The following is a 22,985-nucleotide window of genomic DNA, read 5'->3' as shown; positions in this document are numbered from 1 at the left end:
GGGTTCGTGCCCCAGTCCAGGAAGATCCCACATGCCGTGGAGCGGCTGGGCCCGTGAGCCATGGCCGCTGGGCCTGCGCGTCCGGAGCCTGTGCTCCGCAACGGGAGAGGCCACAACAGTGAGAGGCCTGCGTACCGCAAAAAAAAAAAAAAAAAAAAAAAAAAAAAAAAATACAGTGAGGACAGAGTAAAAGAATTTACAGGAAAGCAAATTCTGGGACCATGGATATAATTTTTTATTGATGTTGTGGTTAAAAAAATTAAAATTAATAATAATGAAAATACCAAGGTGAGAGGTAAATAGAAATAAAACTCCCACATAATACCCAAAGTTTCAGGGAAACTCTGGAAAAAATTAGAAGCCAACAGAATTTGTGCCTTCAGTATGTTCATATTTTAAATGTTAATGTTAACTTCTTTTTTCAGAAGAAATCATATGGAATTGTCCAAATAGAGCTTTACTAAAGAGGGATTAAATATACATAGGGGAGGGTTGTTTTCCCCCCAGTTCTAACAATGGTAGAAAGTATTTAGCTAAATTGACAGAGTATTTGGGATCCATGACCGCAAGTAAAAGGACATAGTTAGAAGCAGAGGTAAGACCCCTCACTGGGAATGAGATAAACATAAATGGGTGACAACAGGGTTCCCCCAGAACTTCAAACCCTAGCTTTGCACTGGTACAGCTACAGCATTTACTCTGGTTTTACAATGGTCTAACCAAGCAACCAACAAACTTTTCATAAGCTTTTCAAACTAGCAATTAAAGACAAAATTGAAATAAAACCAGATTAGAAAAACCCAGTTACATTTTTCTTAGAAGTGGTGAATTCAGTGTACATTGGAAGGTTAAAACTGGTAACGCCATCAGCTACTAAGAACTGTGAACAGAATCTAAAAGAAGTAGAGTTTTTGTCTGAGCAATCAAGAATTCTCTTTTATTGAACCAAGGCAGCAGATAGAAAAGGAGGCTCTCAGAGGGGGGAAAAAAGAAAAAGAAAAAAAAAGATCTTTCAACCCGAGGGATCTTGAGCTACATTATTATTTCCCAATGAAGGGAGCATTAGTTTTCTGAAGACATACTTGATTCCTAAGAAAGCAAAGTTGTCACTTGTAGAAAATATATGAAGATAAGTGAACTGCATTTGAATGAGGAAATTTGAAATTAAGGCTCAAGTTCTGTGCTCTTTTTTATTTAAAAATTTGGCTACAATTAAGTATTGATTTGTCTTTTTCAGCATGTTTCATCTTTGGAATTATTTTCTTATCAGGTACAGAAGCCATTGAATTCTCTAAGCTCTTTCTTGAAATTTATTAGAAGTACACTTTGATTAATCTATCATGATTTAAATGATAGTAACAGAAAAGATGCTTATCTTTCTTAAGTTTTTGACAGTAGCATAGAGTATATATAGAATACATTTTAGGGCTTCCCTGGTGGCGCAGTGGTTGAGAGTCCGCCTGCCAATGCAGGGGACATGGGTTCGTGCCCCAGTCTGGGATGATCCCACATGCTGCAGAGCGGCTGGGCCCGTGAGCCATGGCCGCTGAGCCTGTGCGTCCGGAGCCTGTGCTCCGCAACGGGAAAGGCCACAACAGTGAGAGGCCCGCATAACGCAAAAAAAAAAAAAAAGAATACATTTTACTGTTTTATCTCCCATTTGTCTTATCAAACTTGTTTCCTGTGACTAGGAATGGAAATGAAAAACAAAGGATTTTAGGGATCTCTGCCTCTAAAAAGTTATAGGCAGACCTATAAACACACAATTTATAAACTGTCATAGAAAACTGCTATCCCAGCTCTCCCACTGGAGTTCCCACTGCTACTATCTAGGGAGCCATCACGAAGAATCCTGAAGCTTGTGGATGTCAGGGCAGGCTAAATTAAGCTGTGGTAACAAACAACTCTGAAAATCTCAGTGGTTCACCACAAGGAAGGATTATTCTGTGTTCACACAAGGTCTGTTGCAGATATGAATGGCTTTCCAGGACAAATGTAGATATTTAGTGATCCAAGCTGCTTTGATCTTGTGGCTCCATAGTGTTTTTAAAGGCTTTCTCCATGATCACTGTAGCAGGGAGAGAATCAGCTGCAGTATCTCAGGTGGGCTCTGCTTTGCTTTCACTGGGAAGTAACTTTTGCCCATTGGCCAGAACTAGTCACAGAGCCCAGCCTAGTTGCCAGAGGCTGAGAAATGCAGTCTTCTATGTGACCAGAAGAGTAAAGAAGCAGACCTTGGCAAGCACTTGTAATCTCTACTCCCTTCCACAGGGGTTACTGAACTGTCTGAAAATTATATGCATGTATGCATATACATGTATTATATGTCTGTTTTCCTGAAGAGAGGAGAGAGACCTTAGCTTTCATCAGATTCCTTAAGGGGAGAGTGATCTGTCATCTGAAAACTCTAATAAGCATTTTTTTAAAGGTAGAGATTTATATTGAAGAAAGGAAAGCTCTGAAATTCAGGAACAACTCAGTGAAGTTGAATTTAGGGCAAATTCCAAGACTTAGGAAGACCAGTCCATGTATTGGCCTCATTATTCGTAACTGGCTTGCCTCTTACTCCCTGAGTGATTTCAATTAAGTTCTTGCAATAGGTAATCTTCCAACATTTAAAAAATCCTATTTTTTTGAATAGGTTAAAGCACTTTCAGTCATTCCTAATAAGGTGTTATCAGTTCAATTAGATTGATTCCCTCCTCCTCATGCTCATAACTTTGATCCTCCGCAGAATAGGTATCCTAATTAGAAAAGGAATTAAGTTGGGAGAAGGGGTAAGTAAATTTAGAACATGGGGCATTTTTAAAATTCAGAAAGAATGTCAGATTTTGAGATACTGCCTAATGCTTGAAAACTGAATTTAATAAAAAGTAGGTTTTTCAACAAACTGTCCACAGTTCAGTATTCGTTGAGCACTATTATGTGCTAGGCATCGTGCTAGCTGCTGGGGCTATGACAACAAACACAGTCGCCACTCTGTGCTGTGATAATGTGTCAGCACTACTTGGCATCTTACTGTCAGAGTGCTTTTAGCTGCAAGTAACAAAACTGAGCTGAAAGTGGCTTAGATAGGGAAATTTATGTCACACACAAAAAACTGGTGGTGGCAATTACAGGGTTAGATAATTTAGCAAGCAAGGATGTCATTAAGGATCTAGATTTCTTCTATGCTTTTCCACCGCCATCCTCATCATTTTCATATCTTAGTTGCACATTGGCTATGGTAGCTCCAGGTAGTACATATTCATATATCAACATTTAAAGTCAGGAAAAAGGGAATCTCCTTGTTTGTGCCTCTTTTTAAGAATGAAGAAAACCTTTCTAGGAATTCCTCAGGAGATCTTCTTGTATCATTAATTACAATTGTGTTCCGTATCCTCCCGAAAGCTATCACTTGGCAAGTATAATGAGGTCATGGTGACTGGCATAATATTAGTAAATACTCCACCATTGGGGATAGAGAAGGTCCATCCTCTGCAAGGACATGGCGACTTGAAGAGAGAGAACAATCAGGATTATGTTAGCAGGAAGGAAGTTGGGCAATGGCCACTGGGTAGGGAACCAACAGGGTCTTCCACACAGATACATTATGTCACTGGACCCTCAAGGCAACCTTGTGGGGTGGGAACTGTCATCTTTCTTTATAGGTGAGGTAAAGTTACCCAGGTCCACCAGCTATGAAGTGAAGGAGCTGGGATTCAAACAGAGATTGCCTGACTTCAATCACCACACAAAATCTGATGAATCTGGTCAAAGAAAACTGCTCATCACTGAAACATGCCTTTTCCAAATTCACAGCCCTGTCTCTTTTGAATTTGCCTTAAATCTGTACTTCAGTTTGTCTGTTGAAAAAGCCTTAGAGAACTGTTACTGTAGAGTATGACTAAGGAACTTTGAAGTAACTGTATTTCAGTTTATGTAACGATTCTTCTCATAAATCTTCATTTTCCCCTCCCCTTTCACTATATGTTGATATAATTGTAGTATTATGGCAAAAACAATGTAAAGGAGTTATTATATGGGGTTTACTGCAAATCATATTGAGAACATGATGCTTTAAAAACCCATACTAATTCTTTTGGTTTTCAAGATTTCCTTAAATTTAATTAGAACAAAGTGAATTTTAAAAGCATAAGAATTTTCTTAGAAACCTAGGAGTCATAGACTTAAAGAACTAAAAAGAGACGCAAGAGGGAAGAGATATGGGAACATATGTATATGTATAACTGATTCACTTTGTTATAAAGCAGAAACTAACACACCATTGTAAAGCAATCACACCCCAATAAAGATGTTAAAAAAAAAGAACTAAAAGGAAATTCAGAGATCATGTAGTTTAATTACCTTCTTACACTGATTTTACAAATGAGGAAACTTGTGCAACACTGAAAATCCTAGTTTGCAAAGATACTGGGAATAAAAGACTTAGTATATGAAATAATTGTCTATTTGATGTATCCTACATCACACACAAAACAGTCTCACAATAATAAAACCAATATAAATACCAATAGTATGAATACTGAAAACAGTTTACTTTTTTTTTGGAGGGGGTACATTTTTTAGGATTTAGCCAACTAGAGACACACAGTCAAATTTCTGTTTAAAGCTACTTCGAATATTTCATTTCTCTGTGACTATATCACCAACTGGATACATATTTAGGATCATTAGTTTTATTTTATTTTGGATTTTTAGAGACTGCTTTTTCAAAGTTTATAGGCTCCTTGGAGAAGTGGCTGATGGCAGATCTGAAGTCAAAGATGTATATTATGAGTCTGAAACAATTTTCATAACAGATAGCAAGGAAGCCATCAAAATCCACAAAGCCTACACCAGAGGCTGTTTGCGGGAGGCTGGGATGATTTGGGGCCGAAAGATACTCAGGATAGAAATGGATCACTCATCCTAAACCAGACTGTTTTTTTTCAATCCAAGGAAAAACAAGATGGAACTCAAAATGTTGATAAATCCCCTTTAAAGAGACCCAACCACTAGGCAATGAGAATATAGCTTCAAAAACAGGGGGTTCCCAAAAAAGGAGTTGATGGGATGAGCACTAAGAAATTCAGTCCAAATAGGGAGCTATTGTGGTCCCCAAGTTGGCAGCTGTCTGCCTGGTTGACACTGAATGTGTTTTTATAGAACCAGATTTCTCCATTTAATTTAATTGAATTTCACATCTGTTATAAACTCCACAATACGTTGTTATTACTTTTGCTTTCAACAGTCAATTATTTTTTCAAGCAATTTTTGAAAGAAAAATATTTTATTTTTACTGACACATTTCTCATTTCCTTATTCATTCTTTATGTAGATCCAGGTTTCTATCTAGATTCATGTTCTTTCTGCCTGAAGGAGTTTACCATTCCTTGTACTGGTATATTAGTGACGAATTTCCTCAGCTTTTGTATGCCTGGAAAAATCTTCATTTTAACTACATTTTCTTGTGTTTTTAAAATTTTTTATTTATTTTTTTAACATCTTTATTGGAGTATAATTGCTTTACAATGTTGTGTTAGTTTCTGCTGTATAACAAAGTGAATCAGCTATATATATACATATATCCCCATATCCCCTCCCTCTTGCGGCTCCCTCCCACCCTCCCTATCCCACCCCTCTAGGTGGTCACAAAGCATTGAGCTGATCTCCCTGTGCTAGGCAGCTGCTTCCCACTAGCTATCGATTTTACACTTGGTAGTGTATACATGTCCAGGCCACTCTCTCACTTCATCCCAGCTTACCCTTCCCCCTCCCCATGTCCTCAAGTCCATTTTCTATGTCTGTGTCTTTATTCTTGTCCTGCCCCTAGGTTCGTCAGAACCGTTTTTTTTTTTTTTTTTTAGATTCCATATATATGTGTTAGCATACGGTATTTGTTTTTCTCTTTCTGACTTACTTCACTCTGTATGACAGACTCTAGGTCCATCCACCTCACTACAAATAACTCAATTTTGTTTCCTTTCATGGCTGAGTAATATTCCATTGTATATATGTGCTACATCTTCTTTATCCATTCATCTGATGATGGACACTTAGGTTGCTTCCATGTCCTGGCTATTGTAAATAGAGCTGCAATGAACATTTTGGTACATGACTCTTTTTGAATTATGGTTTTCTCAGGGTATATGCCCAGTAGTGGGATTGCTGGGTTATATGGTATTAACTATGTTTTTGAAAGATACTTTCATTGGGTATAGAATTCTAGGTTTGATGGTTCTTTTTTTCTTCTAGTACTTTAAGTAAGTTGTTTCATTCATTCTTGTTTGATTTACGTGTTTCCAGGGAGACTCCAGCTCCTATTATGTTTGTGCCACCGCATCACTACCATAGATGCTTTTAAGATTTTTCACTTTATCACTCATTTTAAGCACTGTGATTATGGTGTATCTTGGTTTAATTTTCATGTTTCTTTTGCTTAGGGTTCATAGAGCTTCTTAGATTTGGGTTTATAGTTTTCATCAAATTCAGAAAAAAAATCAGCCATTCATTATTTTTTAAAATATTTTTTCAGTTCCCTCCTGTTTTCCTCTTCTTTGGGGTCTCCAAATTACTCACATTTAGGCTTCCTGAAGTTTAACTGTGGTTCTCTAACATGCTCTATTCATATCCTTTCAGTATTTTTTCTCTGTATTTCATTTTAGATAGTTTCTACTGCTATATTTCCAAAGCTAATCTTGTCTTTTGCATTATCTAAATCTGCTGCTAATCCCATCCAAGTTGTTGTTGTTGTTGTTTTTTTCAGCTTGGACATTTTATTTCTTACTTCTAGAAATTGAATTTGGCTTTTAAAATATCTTTCTTGGCTCTATAAGTTTAATCTTTCCATTACATCCTTCAACATATGAAATATAGTTTTAATAACATTTTTATGTCCTGTTATGCTAATTCTATCATCTGTTGCATTTCTGCATCAATTTCCATTTATATATTTTCTCCTCATCATGAGTTATAACTTCCTGCTTCTTGGCATTATCTATGTAATGTTGATTGGATGCCAGATACTATGGAGTTTACCTTTTTATTTTTTACTCCTATAAATATTCTTGAGTTTTGTTCTAGAATTCAGTTAAATTACTTAGAAGCAGTTTGATGCTTTTGATACTTGTTTTTAAATTTTGGTAGGTAGTACTGAAGTAGTCTTTCATCTAGAGATAATTTTTCTCTACTATTAAGGCTTATGAGTCCTCCACCTGATGCCCCATATTTTATGAGGCTTTTCCATTCTGGCTGGTGGGAGCATAAACAATTCCTGGCTCTGTGTGAGCTTAGGTGATTCTTCTGCTTGAGCCTTTTGGGTGGTTCTTTCCTTAGCCTTCCATAGTTTCTTTACATGCACATACAGATCAGTATGCAGAAGACTGCATATCTCTGGAGCTCTCACTCAGTCGATCTCTCTCACTCTTTCCTTCTCTGCAGCTCTCTCCTTTCTAGTACCCTTTGCTGTGAATTCCAGCCATCTTGGTCTCCCTGGACTCCTAATTCAGTCTCCTCAACCCAAGGATCTCCTGGGCTGCCTCTACCTTCGTTCCCTTCCCTGTGTTATAGCCTGGCAACTTCCTCTAGGCTTGAGGAGATCATACAGCTCAGCTCATTTGGTTTCCCTTTCTCAGGGATCACTGTCCCGCACTGTGTGTTGTCCAATTTCTGCAAACTTTTGTCTTATATGTTTTGTTTGGGTTTTTTTAGTTGTTTAAGATAGGAGGGTAAATCTTTTCCTTGTTACTCCATCTTGGCCAAAAGTAAAGTCCCACTTGTTTCTTTTCACTGAATATTTTTAACCAGACTTTAATTTAAAATGTAATCTTTTAAAAAGTTAGATATGGCTTTTACTAGCTATAAGATAATATGTAAGGAACTGTAAGGCATGGAAAGAATCCTGGACTAGAGTTCTAGAAAACTAGATTATAGATCCATTTTGTCTTTCAGATTATTGCATGACTGCCTTCCCCTGGACCTGAGAACCTTTGGAAATAAAACATGTGGACCAAGTAATTTTTTTGGTAACCACACAATTCAGTCTTTTCCTGATTCTATAAAACCAAAAAAAAAAAAAAAAAAATTCAAGAAGATTTTAACTCATTTTCAGAAGATAGAAAGGTACTAGAGGAGTGGTATCAGGTTTAGGAGGGCAGAGACATCCACAAACTAAAGTGCACGAAGAAGAGATAATGATGATCAGAGAACCAGGCATGTATAGGAATTGGAGGCCCCAGGAATAGTGGGGAAAAAGTAGGGGCTGAGGAAATGCTGAGGGGAAGTATGACATAGGGTTGAAACCAGGCAAATGAATTGAAAGTCTGCAGACAAAATGGTTAACTAGGTTTAGCAACCTCAACCGTGTCAACCAACCAGGGAAAAGTTAAATTGCATGTGACATCAGATAGCTAGAAACTCCTTTATTATAAATTCTAGCAGAAGGATCAAGTAATACATCTGGCATTTTGGCATTTATACAGCTGCTTGATATATTATAGTGATGATTATGAGGATGATAATAATAATTAATAATAATAATTACCTCTTGTGGAAACCCTCAGAAACCAGTGTTTATGGGGGAAAAACAACAAATAAAATGCTCATGAAGCTCTAGGTTGTATTCTTAAGGACTACAAACTATCTTACTTGTTTAGAATATGCTCTTACTGAGGAATTGTGGCTGGTTCCAGAGGAATCTTATCAATGACCTATTTCAAACCTCAGATAACAGGCTAAAGAGACTTGAAGTGAAATCTATTGCCAAAAGCCATGAAGCTAATTACTCTTCAATAGGGTATTATAACCCAGGTCATCAGACTCTTGAGTAACAGTCTCTCTCAATTACACCAAGCTGCCAGTAGGGTGAGCTTTGATTCATCCACAATTTTCACGAGAATCTTCTTTTTATATGTCATGTTTTTGAACACATTATTAGAGACGGGTTTGCTCTGTGACGATAGGATGATATAAAACCTGCATGCTTACTTTTTGGCTAGTTCCATAACATTTCCCTCATTGTGATTGTTATTTAACAAACAGAAGTAGCGATCAAAGTATAATACAATGTGAGACTCACTTATGAATGTGGTTTTTTCACATTCTTTAAAATGGTTAAATTCATGAATGAAAAATACAAGAAAAGGATAGGGTAGGAAAACGTGGCTTGACATTAAACCAAGGAACACACATCAAGCCAACACAAACCAAGGATGAGAGACAAATTCATGCCCTTTATTGTTTTCCTTTAAGAATATTAAATGATTCATAAAACTAGGATGATAGTTTTGGCACTCAAGGAAACCTTTACATGCTTTTTGGTAGAAAACAGTAAGTGTCTTTACTGACTAGCCAGTGTGTTCATCTTAATAGTTCTGGTAAGGAAAATAAACTATATTCTGGAGAAATCAGCAGAAATTCATAGACCCTTAAGCCTTCCAGAACCAACCAATTTCTGTTGCTTCAGGCTTGAATAATTTTATTGAACTGTAATAATCTTTGAATTCCTTCTAAATTCTTAAACTTGGGAGGAGAATCTATTCTTTTTTAACTATTGGAAGGGAAAGGAGGAGTATGAAATCATTCCAGTCATATCTCAATGTATCAGAAGAGTATGAAGGTTCCTATATTTGCTGTGTTCCCTCTGAAAGATACAAAGATGAGAGGCAATTGCTGGTGAATCCCTGTTCTATTTTATCTAGAGACCTGAGTGCTGTCACTGCTGTATTCCCTTAGGGGGTCATGTTCCTCTGCTTAAAAGAATATTGCCTGCTCTGTGAGCTAATGATTTGTTTGGAGGATGGAAGTCTCACAGGTGAAGATAACTGCACAGCTTTTATGATGGATCTTTCAAATCTTTGATCTGCTTTTTTCTGAATACCTGGGACCCCTCAATAGCAAGATTAAAGATGCCTCTTCAGAGAACAAAGGTAAACTTTGAAAACCTAAAAGCTCCTCAGATTTCCAAATAATATTTCTGTATTTCTTCATTTTGTCAACATCGTACTTGCTGTTGTCCTGCATTCGTGTGATAATCTGATGGTTAGATCGTTGGCTTGTGGGTTTTTTCCCCATATTTTTCAAGGAGGCAGGGAACTACAAATCTTGTTTCAAAAAGTGGTTAGTGCAAACTAGCCTATGGTGAGGACATACATACTCATTTGATTCTATTTAATTTGACAAATATTTACTTAGTACCTAGTAGGTGTCAGACATTGTGCCTTCTTTTGTAGGGAATACCAAGAATCAGGACCTGTTTTCAAGAGATTCATACTCTAATTGGGCAGACAAGGCAATTACAGAAATGGCCATGATAGGATGCAGAATATGACAAATGAAAAATGCTTGCAGAGAAATGAATGACATTCAATATGGGAAGAGAGAGAAGAAATAATATTCAAGTGAGAGGGGGTGAGGGAAGATTTCAGCATTTGAGAAGGACCTTGCAAGGTGGGTGAGATTCCGTGGAGGGGACTGGAGCTGGAAGTAAGGTGATAATAGTGTATGTTGCATGTGTGTGTGTGTGTGTGTGTGTGTGTGTGTGTGTGTGTGTGTGTGTGTGTTGTCGGGGGAGGGAGGTGGTCAAAAAAGGTTGAGAAGCTTGTGTTTAACTTGTGGACAGTAGTGAGTCCATGAGGATTTTTAAGCAGAGCAAAGGTAGAATAATACGAGTTGTGGTTTAAGAAATATTTTTGAAGCATTTTAAAATTTTAGTGTAAAATTTAGCTTTTTAGTGTATTTTGAGGTAAAACTATGTCTGTGTAAACAACAAGTGTTTGATAATGTCCTACAGGTCTTATTTCCAAACAGAATGTCTATCACTTAAAATGTTGACTGAACTAACTTCTCATTTATATTTGAATCTGAAAGATTATTATTTTCACTCTTATAATGACGTAGCTCATCCACGCATAGATTTCTATTCTTGGTCAAATGAATCAGTAAGGGGGTGTACTTTTATAGCATTCTGGCGAGTTTAATCTTCTCCACCACGTGAACAGCTGAATTTTTACTGTCTGAGTAATATTTTTCTTAATTTATATTTCATTGAGGTAGCATTGGTTTATACATTATATAAGTTCCATGTGTACAACACTGTATTCCTACTTCTGTATACTTCACAGCGCGCTCACCACCAAAAATTTAGTCTTCATCTGTCACCATACAGTTGCTCCCCTTCACCCATTTTGCCCTCCCCATTTTCCCCTGTGGTAAACCACTACTCTGTTCTCTGTATCTATGTGTTTGTTTTTGTTCATTGGTTTGTTCATTTATTTTGTTTGTTTTTTATATGTCTGAATAATATTTTGAAGTGCATTTTTTGTTTCCTCCTAAGCCCTTTAGAGCACAACATGCCCTTACAAAAAATGGGGAGATAAAACGTAACAAGAATAGAAAAATAAATAACTTCGTAGAGTAAAGCAAAGCAAAATAGATTTTTAAAAAGCCCAAAACAGGACTGCAATAAATGGCTCTTATCAGAAGCTAGTTTTGAGGAGTATTTTTTTCATGATTATCATTATGATGATTAGGGTTTATCCCAGATAAATCTGAAAATGTGAGTAGCTCAACGTATTCTCCACCAAACCATTTATCAAAGCAAGTAATCTAATAGCTGGATCATACTTCCTCTGCTTTAGCTCCTGGGCAGAAAAAGTGAGAGCGTAAAGGGAAGATAACGCAAAACTACAGAACAAATGCCCAAATATGTGACAAGACAACATCCTGAATAAGCAAAGTATTATCTGAAAGTAGTTAGTTAATAGTCAACTACAAATATTTCTTGAGCACTGAGCGCATTGAAATTCAACAAGCCCTCTATTTCTGAAGACTTCATCTTGCTTTCTCTTATTATGCATCTATTAGGAACGAGACCTTTCCTTATTTTCTAACTAGAGGACAGACAGTGGTGAAGTGGTACCCTACTGATGTAAAAGAGCCAATAAAATTTCTTTGTGCCAAATTCACTATTATTTACTATTTATTCTATGGAAGAAATAAACACCAAAACAAATTATTGTTTCATCTAAATGACCTAAGGGGGGAAAAAAAAGAGTTCCAAATAGGAGATGCCCAGCAATTCCACTCCTGAGTATATAGACAAAAAAACCCTCCACTAATTCAAAACCACACTTACACCCCAATGTTCATATTAGTATTATTTACAATTGCCACAGTATGGAAACAACCTAAGTGTCTATCAACAGATTAATGGATAGAGAAGATGTGCCATTCACACACACACACACACACAATGGAATACTACTCAGCCATAAAAAATGAATGAAATTCTTAACTTGGGACTAGAGCCCAGTCAAGTTGATACATAAAACTGACCCTTACATCCCCCCTCTAGTTATTTGTTTTTTGGGTTTTTTTGCGGTACACGGGCCTCTCACTGTTGTGGCCTCCCCCGTTGCAGAGCACAGGCTCCGGACGCACAGGCTCAGTGGCCATGGCTCACGGGCCCAGCTGCTCCACGGCATGTGGGATCCTCCCGGACCGGGGCACGAATCCGTGTCCCCTGCTTTGGCAGGCGGACTCTCAACCACTGCGCCACCAGGGAAGCCCTAGTTATTTGTTTTTAATTGACTATTTTGACTAATTATCACAAGAAAAGTATGTAGGAAAAAAGAAGTAGAATTAAGAGAAATTACTATCAAATATTTTCTCAATTAACATTCACACCTGAATTGAGAAAAAATAGGAAAACTTACTATCATCAGAAAAGTAAGAGTATAATACTAACTAGCATCTATGAACACTTGCTCTTGTCCATAAGGTACAACACTGAACATTTTTAAAAACATAAACCTATTTCAAATTCCTTACAACTGATCAGTACCTACTGTTGAATATTTAAGATAACTGAAAAAATGGTAATTTACCAAGTTGAATATATCTATCACTATTGTACACCTCCCTTAAACACTGAAGGTACGATACAGTACAAAAATGCATCCAACATTAACATAGTAATGAATAAATAAAAATAAAATTGCCAATGGTCAAATAAACCTTTGCAAAGAAAATGACTTAGCCAATAAGAATGGTACAAAGATCTAAATTGTTTTCAGAAACCAAGACCTTACCAATAGTCGGATCAGGTGCAATGTCACTTCTATTCTCCTTCCATGACAGCAGGTAGTCAAGGCTGGTGAGATCTGCAGATTCTATATAACTATTAATGGTCAGCATCATCTGATGAGCTTTCGCTATTCCATAATGAACTTTTGTCTCATCCATCAGAGGTATGTTCGTTAACTCTGCTGTTGTGTCAAAAGCTTGCTGAAAGTATTCAGAAGCTTTGTTGTAGTATCCCTAAAAATGTAAGAGAAATAATTTTTTCTTAATTTTAATTTACCATTCCACATGTCTGCCCACCTTGGCATGTGCCACACTGATCCTTCAGCAGTTTTAGCAGTTCATCTTCAAGAAGAAAGAGATGGCAAGCAGGGCTTCTATTAGAATAAGTTTCCTTTTAAAAGCTGTGATTACTAACCATGCAATATCTTGAAGTTCATTCACCAAGAAAGGTGTATCTACCAGGTTGAACTGTATGAAACTTAATTTTTTTTGGATTAAAAATGGTCAAATATTAGCATTCTGCTTCCTAATATAAGGAAGAAAAAAGAAGTTTGGGAAAGAGTGAACTGATTCACTTTGATTTGGATGGAATTTTCTTACTTGTTGCATTGGATTTACCAAATGAAATCTTTTTAACCAGTTTTTGGTCACAGCAAGAGATCATTCTAGCCAACCCATTTAATCAGTGGTGAGTGAAAACGGATGTATATTCCTGCTCTTCCGTTATTACTTGTATTTTCCCATGTGCACATGTCATTCTTGACTAAGAATGTGGAAGACAAGATTTCAAAATAACATATCTTGACAACAGCACTAGCATAACTCAAAAGATCATTTAAATGTTTATATCTTCTCCAAGTTCCTTGCAACATTTTAACTGCAAAAACTCAAGGTTTCCTCCCCTTCCCTTCCTTCCTTCTTTCTTTCCTTCCTTCTTTCCTTCCTTCCTTCCTTTCTTCCTTCCTTCCTTCCTTCCTTCCTTCCTCCCTCCCTCCCTTCTCTCTCTCCCTCTCTCTTCCTTTCTCTTTCTTCTTTCTTTCTTTCTTTCTTCTTTCTCATTCTCATCTCTCCTTCTAAAAGCTATTGTCTACAAATAAATAACATTTACCTAACTCTTATGAAGTGTCAGGGACAGTGGTAAATACTTCATATGTATTATGTCATTAGCTTTCATAGGTCACTCTATGAGGAAATATTATTCTTATTTTACAAATAATGAAATTGAGCCTCAGAGAAAAGGCTATCTTCTGCCACCTCCCCAAGTCTTCTAAAAATCTTCCTTTAAAAACTCTTCCTCAAAAGGGGATATTGGGCTTCCCTGGTGGCGCAGTGGTTGAGAGCCTGCCTGCCGATGCAGGGGACACGGGTTCGTGCCCCGGTCTGGGAAGAACCCACATGCCGCGGAGCGGCTGAGCCTGCGCGTCCAGAGCCTGTGCTCCGCAACTAAAAAAAAAAAAAAAAAAAAAAAAAAAAGGTTGTAATAAACTCAAGACAATTTAAAAAAAAAAAAAAGGGGGATATTATTTTTAGGATTAAGCTATACTTGTAAAGACTCTAGGGAAGAAAAAGTTCCTTTCTTCACTGATTTATAACCCTGAGGAGTCCATCCTCTTCCCTTTCCTCCCCTCTCCTTTCTTTCGCTCTCTCATATGTACAAAAACATGTATGCACACTCTTGAAGAGAAATGTTTTACTATGAGCTTTCAAGTCATTTTTCTCACAATGTATTATGATGGAACAGGAAATGAAAAAACACCATAGAAACAGCTTTATACCATATGCCAGTACAGGTAAAATGCATACTCAACAACCACACATCTCTGTACAATCATAGAGTCCAAAGAGCAGAAAAACTGATTGAATAAAGAGGCTGCTGGCAAGGTGAGGAGTAGGGCTTATGTGACAGTTATGTTACATACATGAGCAGCACATGTAACACTGCTATATACCCACAGGGACAATTTAGGTGAACCATTCAAATGGCTCACTCCAATTAAATTTTCTAATTTAAACAGACTTCCTCTATATTACATCAATAACAATTTTTGTTTGTTGAGATGAACAATTCTTTCTCTTATTTCAAAGCATAAAACAGGATTTATATGAGACTAAGATCACTTAATTAAGAAAATATAAAAGTATTTCAAAGATATTTGTATGTCAATGAAACAAATTATATGATTGAGAAATAATATCAATATTGAAGACAATAAAACTAGTTAAAATTATAGATTGCCCTGTTAGATATCAAAGATATGGGACAAAATAGATGAAAATATATGACTAGACCAAACGTTTCTATTTTTAAAAATAGAGAAGTATAAATATCTAATTATTGTTCTAGCTATAGTCCTGAGCTTTAGGCTGTTCATTGCTTTAGATGAGAGTCTCAATTAGGAGAATTAGGGACCATAAATAAATGGACATATATTTGAATTTCCAGAATTATTTTGATATATTATTATTTTGGAACAAACTCATTCATCCAGTAAATAACTACTATTGACCAGGCCGATGCCAGGCAGAGAGATTCAGCAGTGAACAAAGTTCAAGGTCAAGTAGGTGAGCTTGCTGCTAGTGGAAGTAGTCATCTGCCTATAACTTTTATTAGATCTTTTTTAACAAATGCCTTTTCCCCCTGAATACTTCTATTATTATAATAGGTAATTAGGCATTATAATTAGGTAACTATTCTTCCCTCAAATTGTGCCTAGTGTTCAATCTTGAGACACACACATACCTGTCATAAAACTGGTATCAAGCTAGATTTTTCTAGTTTAAGGCACCCTTAAGAAATACAACCTTAGTTCCTCTCAGACGCAAGAATTTTTATACATACCTTTTTAGAACGAGGTTTCATTAATATGCATTGTATTTCCAGATTTTTCATTCTTAAAGAGTTTACTATCGAAATTTAATCTCTTCTCTAAAGCTTCTGTCCAACTTTCCACAGTTCCTGTTATCAGTGAATCCCTAGGCTGTTATAAAATTCAGAAGATTCTAGTAATGAATCCTGGCAAATCTTAAATATGAGTTTGGGAATACAGAAGTGAATTTATGCACGTCATAAGTGCATCTTATTGGAAGAGAAAACTTCATTTAATGTTATAAATATCACTAATAAGCATTAGGTGGACAATATCAGGACAAGATCTTGACATCATAGACGTTGAAACAAAACTTGCATTATTACACTATAACATAGAATTTTCATGCATTATTGTGATTCTTATCAGATCCTTCTTAGTGTCTGAATTGTCACTCTGTCCAATGAGCAAGCTCAAAATAAACGGGCATTTTCTCAGTACCGAGGAAGACTCTTTTCTTACACAATTTCCTTACTGTGTTAGTGTTGGAACTACCATTGTTTTAACTATGTGATTATGCTTTGCTCTTATTAGAGAATAAAAGATCTCATGAAGGGTCTATACCTAGTTATTTTCCCTAAAATATTCTCACTAGACCCCTTTACATTGATGATATATTTTCAATTAAAAACCAATCACATCAGGAGGGTGAGATGGGTGGCCCATCTTCCATGATTATATAGTAAAAGGTAAACTAATTAGGATGTCTTTAAGATGTGTTAACTTAAATTATAATAACACTATAATAACTAGAGAAAACTGTATTTTTCCACATACAGTTTTATATGATAATTGTGGTCTTATAACAATATTATTTCTTGGAAATTACTGTTAAGAATACAATTAGAATACGTTGCATGAATAATATGAAACCAGAAAAGGTACGATAAGGGCAATTGGTAGAGGTCCTTAAAAGGTAGACTGACAAATATCAGTAATATCAGAGTTGCTTTTAAAGATTCAGTGCAAGTTTTCAAAATGCCAAAATATTGGACAAAAATGAAACAGAAGTTTGGAATTTCAAAAGTGAGAGACTACTACTCTCAACTGGTATAAAATTGGTTACAAATTTATGGATCGATTCAATGAACTCGCATATTTTTGTTCACCAACTCTGTGCCAGGTTCTCTTCTAGAAATTGGAATGAAATAAAAAAACAGGCAGATCTGGTCTCTTTTCTCATTAAGCTTCCATTCTAGACACATTCAACAACAAGAAGAAAAATATCAACAACAAGAAGAAAAAACAAGAAAACTACAAGACAAGTGCTGCATGGAAAATTAAAGTAGTATTCAAGAGTGAGTTGGTGGCTACTTTTGATTGGGCTGAGTCAAGGAAGACCTTTCTGAAGTTGTGGCATTTAGCTGAGCTCTGAATGACAAGAAGCCAGCAATGTGAAGTTCAGAATGGGGAGTGGTCCACGCAAAGCATTGCAGCTAAAGCAAATGTCCTCAGGCAGAAATCAGCTCAGCATGTTTGAAGAACTCCACAAAAGTCCCTTTGGCTCTGGTGGACAGCATAAGGAGAGTAGAAGGCAATAAAGTCAGAGACTGGGAGTGGGGGAGGTAATGCATCTCATATAGATTGTTTCAAGTCAGGGTGAGGATTTATATTTATGTTCTCAGAAGACTGGGCAGCAATGGAAGTATTTTAAGCTGAGAAATAACATGATTTTATTTACATTTTGAAAGGATTACTTGGGCTTCTGTGTGGAGACTGGATTGGATGGAGGAGAAATGGGAAAATGGGTTCAGAGCTTATTGCAATAGTACAAGTGAGAAAACACAGTGTCATAACCAGATGTGGTGATAGTAGCAGAGATAGAGAGAAGAAGTGGGTGGATTTGAGATGCGTTTTGGTGGCATGAAGGTCAGGGTTTGCTTCTGGATTGGATATGGAGCAGGAGGGGAAAGATGAAGCAAGATTATCCAGATTATTGGCTTGAGCAATCGAGTTGATGGATAATGGTACCATTTATTAAGATGTGGAGGACTGGGGAGAAGTAGGTCAAGGAGGGAAGAATCACATTAAACTTGAGATGTCAATTAGAAGACATCCAGGGAGAGATGCTAGGGAGGCAGCCGGATTCACAAGTCTGGAGTCCCAAGGAGAGATCAGGGTTGGAGATATAAATTTGAGAGTCATCAGTGTATGGATGGTATTTAAACCATGGGCCTGTATGAGGTCAGATAAGAAGAGCTCACAGATTGAGAAAAGAAGGTTGCCTATGAAATGCCTGAATGGTATTCTATCCTGGCTGAACATTAAGTATGGAGAGAAACAGAATTTAGGGGAAAGCTGATGAGTTGAGTTAAGTTTTTAATAGGCTACATTTGAAGAGATCTAAGTGAAGATGTCAAATAGGCAGTGAGAGTGAGTCTGCAATGGAGGAGAGAAATCTGAGTTTGAGATATTAAGAAGGTAAGTGCTATTGTGTACCCAATATATGCTAGGAACTCTATTAGGTACCATGTACATGTTTTAAAATTTCTAATCCTCATATAACCAGTCTTCAAGGTATCTTGTTATTGACATTTGAAAGATGAGGAAACTGAGGATCAAAGAATTAACTCACCCAAGGTCACAGTTAATAAACAGCTGAGTGCAGATTCAAAGTCAGGTGGGCAAAACTTGGTGTAGCTCCTTTGTCCTGCTACAGTTTCCTTCAAGGGAAAGCTTAATAGATAGTGTGTGGTGCAAATAGTTTGTGAAACTGTTTGGGTGTAAAATTGGAACAAAGGTATTTGATACAATTAGGAAACATTCATAAGCAACTGAATAGCAGACATGAAATAACTCTTTGTCAATGCTTTCCTAGGAAATGGCTTTGTAGAACTAGGAGGAAATTCAGGATGTCATCAAGGCTATCACTTTGTCTCAAAATTACAAGGAGAAAAAGATAACTATCACTTAGTTCTAATCCACTTAGCTATACATTTTCAAATTATACTCTTATAGTAATGATATAACAACTCAGAGTCAGCCTGAGAAGTCATCAGTAGATTTTCCGACTTGAGAAAATACCCGCAAAGAATCACAGTAATGCACAAAAACTGAATGCAATGTTAATAAGTTTAGTATCAAATAAAGCTTTCTCTTGAAGCCTATGATGTCATAAAATTATTATAGCATTATGTTCTTAATACTATACTATTTATCAGTGACTATTTATTACATTAAGATGTAAGCAACCATGAAGGTATATGAATCAACTTATATATTTGAAGGCATGAATATTTGAAGAGAGCATGAATACTTGGAATCCTACAAATTTTATACTAGAATAAGGATAAGCTGGTAAAAAAAATTAACTTTTGGTAGTTGACACAGCCTTTGGATATTACTCATGTCTCTAGCTTTAGATATTAAACTCTTCTTCAAGAATTACTAATCAGAGAATAAAATATATATTGTTAAGATACAAACTCTTGTTAAAAAAAATTAAGAAAATGCAAGTATAAAAATATTACCCCTCAGAAATGTTTATTGTTTTTATCTTCCTTATGCTTTCTGTAATTGGGAAAATACAGGCCAATACTTGATGTCCACATTATACTAAAAAACTGAGTTCTGGATATTGTTTGGTGGTAGGGTAAAACAATTTGTGCTTTTTGCACTTCACTTTTGAAGAACAATCTTTTTAAAAGGTAGGACTCATATATTTACTAGAAATGTCAAATCTGCCACTATAGGATAAGCTTGCCCATTAGACCGTAAGCCTTACAAGGGCATAAGCCTTGTCTCTCTCTTTTTTTTAACCACTGTATTCTGAAAAGCAAACAAAAGGAAATACAAAATCAACAGGACAGGAGCCACCAGAGGCAGAGGGCAGATCACAGAGATGAGGGTGGCAGAAGGAGCAACCAGCAGAGAGAAAAATGTGGGGGTGAAAGACTGGGGGGGGGGGGCACAAAGAAAGAGGGACAACAAATCAGGGGAGACCAGGGGGAGAAGGACAGGACAACCGAGAGGGAGAGAGCGGTTCTAGAAAGACAGGGGCAGGAGAGAAGAGAGCAAGGGGGATGAGGGAGGAAGAGAGAAGAAAGAGAGTGACAGTCAAGACAAAAGGGGGTTTCTGATTGTGAGTGAGAGGGGAGGGGAGGGAGGAGGCCAATGAGCCTGGGTGAGCAAGAGAGAGGGGTGTAAAAAGAGATGAGATGCCCTGTTTGAAAGCATGCTTCCCATAGCAGGAACTGAAGACAGTAATTTTATTCATTCAAATTAATTTCAAGCTCTTATTTCCTTTAAAAAAAAAAGCCTAAATAGGGACAATCATCAACAGGAAGACAATGGAACTCACCAAAAAAGATACCTCACATCCAAAGACAAAGGAGAAGCCACAGTGAGACAGTAGGAGGGGCACAATCACAGTAAAATCAAGTCCCATAACTGCTGGGTGGGTGACTCACAGACTGGAGAACACTTAGACCACAGAAGTCCACCCACTGGAGTGAAGGTTCTGAGCCCCACATCAGGCTTCCCAACCTGGGGGTCCAGCAACGGGAGGAGGAATTCCTAGAGAATCAGACTTTGAAGGCTAGCGGGAATTGATTGCAGGACTTTGACAGGACTGGGGGAAACAGAGAACTCCACTCTTGGAGGGTACACACAAAGTAGTGTGTGCACTGGGACCCAGGGGAAGGAGCAGTGACCCCAGGGGAGACTGAACCAGACCTACCTGCTAGTGTTGGAGGGTCTACTGCAGAGGCGGGGCATGGCTGTGGCTCACCGTGGGGACAAGGACACTGGCAGCAGAAGTTCTGGGAAGTACTCCCTGGCATGAGCCCTCCCAGAGGCTGTCATTAGCCCCACCAAAGAGCCTGGTAGCCTCCAGTATTGGGTTGCCTCAGGCCAAACAACCAACAGCGAGGGAACCCAGCCCCACCAATCAACAGTCAAGTGGATTAAAGTTTTACTGAGCTTTGCCCACCAGAGCAACAGTCAGCTCTACCCACCACCAGTCATTCCCATCAGGAAACTTACACAAGCCTCTTAGATAGCCTCATCCACCAGAGGGCAGACAGCAGAAGCAAGAAGAACTACAATCCTGCAGCCTGTGGAACAAAAGCCACATTCACAGAAGATAGACAAGGTGAAAAGGCAGAGGGCTATGTACCAGATGAAGGAACAAGATAAAACCCCAGAAAAGTGACTAAATGAAGTGGAGATAGGCAAACTTCCAGAAACAGAATTCAGAATAATGATAGTGAAGATGATCCAGGACCTCGGAAAAAGAATGGAGGCAAAGATCAAGAAGATGCAAGAAATGTTTAACAAAGACCTAGAAGAATTAAAGAACAAACAAACAGAGATGAACAATACAATAACTGAAATGAAAACTACACTAGAAGGAATCAATAGCAGAATAAGTGAGGCAGAAAAATGGATAAGTGACCTGGAAGACAGAATGGTGGAATTCACTGCTGCAGAACAGAATAAAGAAAAAAGAATGAAAAGAAATGAGACAGCCTAAGAGACCTCTGGGACAACATTAAATGCAACAACATTCGCATTATAGGGGTCCCAGAAGGAGAAGAGACAGAGGAAGGACCAGAGAATATAGCTGAAGAAATTATAGTTGAAAATTTCCCTAACATGGGAAAGGAAATAGCCACCCAAGTCCAGGAGGTGCAGCAAGTCCCATACAGAATAAACCCAAGGAGAAACACGCCGAGACACATAGTAATCAAATTGGCAAAAAGCAAGACAAAGAAAAATTATTGGAGGCAGCAAGGGAAAAATGACAAAAAACATACGAGGGAACTCCCATAAAGTTAACAGCTGATTTCTCAGCAGACTAAAACGTAAAAAAACACAAACACACGGAGGCTAAACAATACGTTACTAAATAACCAAGAGATCACTGAAGAAATCAAAGAGGAAATCAAAAAATACCTAGAGACAAATGACAATGAAAATACGTCGATCTAAAACCTATGGGATGCAGGAAAAGCAGTTCTAGGAGGGAAGTTTATAGCTATACAAACCTACCTCAAGAAACAAGAAAAATTTCAAATAAACAATCTAACCTTACACCTAAAGGAACTACAGAAAGAAGAGCAAACAAAACCAAAAGTTAGCAGAAGGAAAGAAATCATAAAGATCAGAGCAGAAATAAATGAAATAGAAACAAAGAAAACAATAGCAAAGATCAATAAAACTAAAAGCTGGTTCTTTAAGAAGATAAACAAAATTGATAAACCATTAGCCAGACACATCAAGAAAAAGAAGGAGAGGACTCAAATCAATAAAATTAAAAATGAAAAAGGAGAAGTTACAACAGACGCTGCAGAGATACAGAGCATCCTAAGAGACTACTACAAGCAACTCTATGCCAACAAAATGGACAAACTGGAAGAAATGGACAAATTCTTAGAAAGGTATGACCTTCCAAGGCTGAACCAGGAAGAAATAGAAAATATGAACAGACCAATCACGAGCACTGAAATTGAAACTGTGATTAAAATTCTTCCAACAAACAAAAGTCCAGGACCAGATGGCTTCACAGGTGAATTCTATCAAACATTTAGAGAAGAGCTAACACCCATCCTTCTCAAAACCTTCCAAAAAATTGCAGAGGAAGGAACACTCCCAAATTCATTCTAGGAGGTCACCATCACCCTGATACCAAAACCAAAGATACTACAAAAAAAGAAAATTACAGACCAATATCACTGATGAACATAGATGCAAAAATCCTCAACAAAATACTAGCAAACAGAACCCAACAACTCATTAAAAGGAACATACACCATGATCAGGTGGGATTTATCCCAGGGATGCAAAGATGCTTCAATATATGCAAATCAATCAATGTGATACACCATATTAACAAATTGAAGAATAGAAACCATATGATCATCTCAACAGATGCAGAAAAAGCTTTCGACAAAGTTCAACACCCATTTATGATAAAAACCCTCCAGAAAGTAGGCATAGAGTGAACTTACCTCAACCTATTAAAGCCCACATATGACAAATCCACAGCAAACATCATTCTCAATGGTGAAAAACTGAAAGCATTTCCTCTAAGATCAGGAAAAAGACAAGGAT

At 37.3% G+C, this 22,985-nt stretch overlaps 1 protein-coding gene across 1 annotated transcript in view; it reads right to left on the bottom strand.

The window, feature by feature from the left end:
- TTC29 (tetratricopeptide repeat domain 29) overlaps window positions 1-22,985 on the bottom strand; it is a 251,030-nt gene that overhangs the window by 80,118 nt on the left and 147,927 nt on the right. The window contains exon 10 of the mRNA XM_024736180.1: window positions 13,071-13,299. Within this exon, the coding sequence (XP_024591948.1) occupies window positions 13,071-13,299 (229 nt within the window). The remainder of the gene's footprint in view (window positions 1-13,070; window positions 13,300-22,985) is intronic.

This window comes from Neophocaena asiaeorientalis, unplaced genomic scaffold, assembly GCF_003031525.2.
Source record: "Neophocaena asiaeorientalis asiaeorientalis breed wild unplaced genomic scaffold, Neophocaena_asiaeorientalis_V1.1 scaffold7, whole genome shotgun sequence".
Classification (NCBI taxonomy): Eukaryota; Metazoa; Chordata; class Mammalia; order Artiodactyla; family Phocoenidae; genus Neophocaena; species Neophocaena asiaeorientalis.
This window is presented reverse-complemented; position numbering and strand designations above follow the sequence as displayed.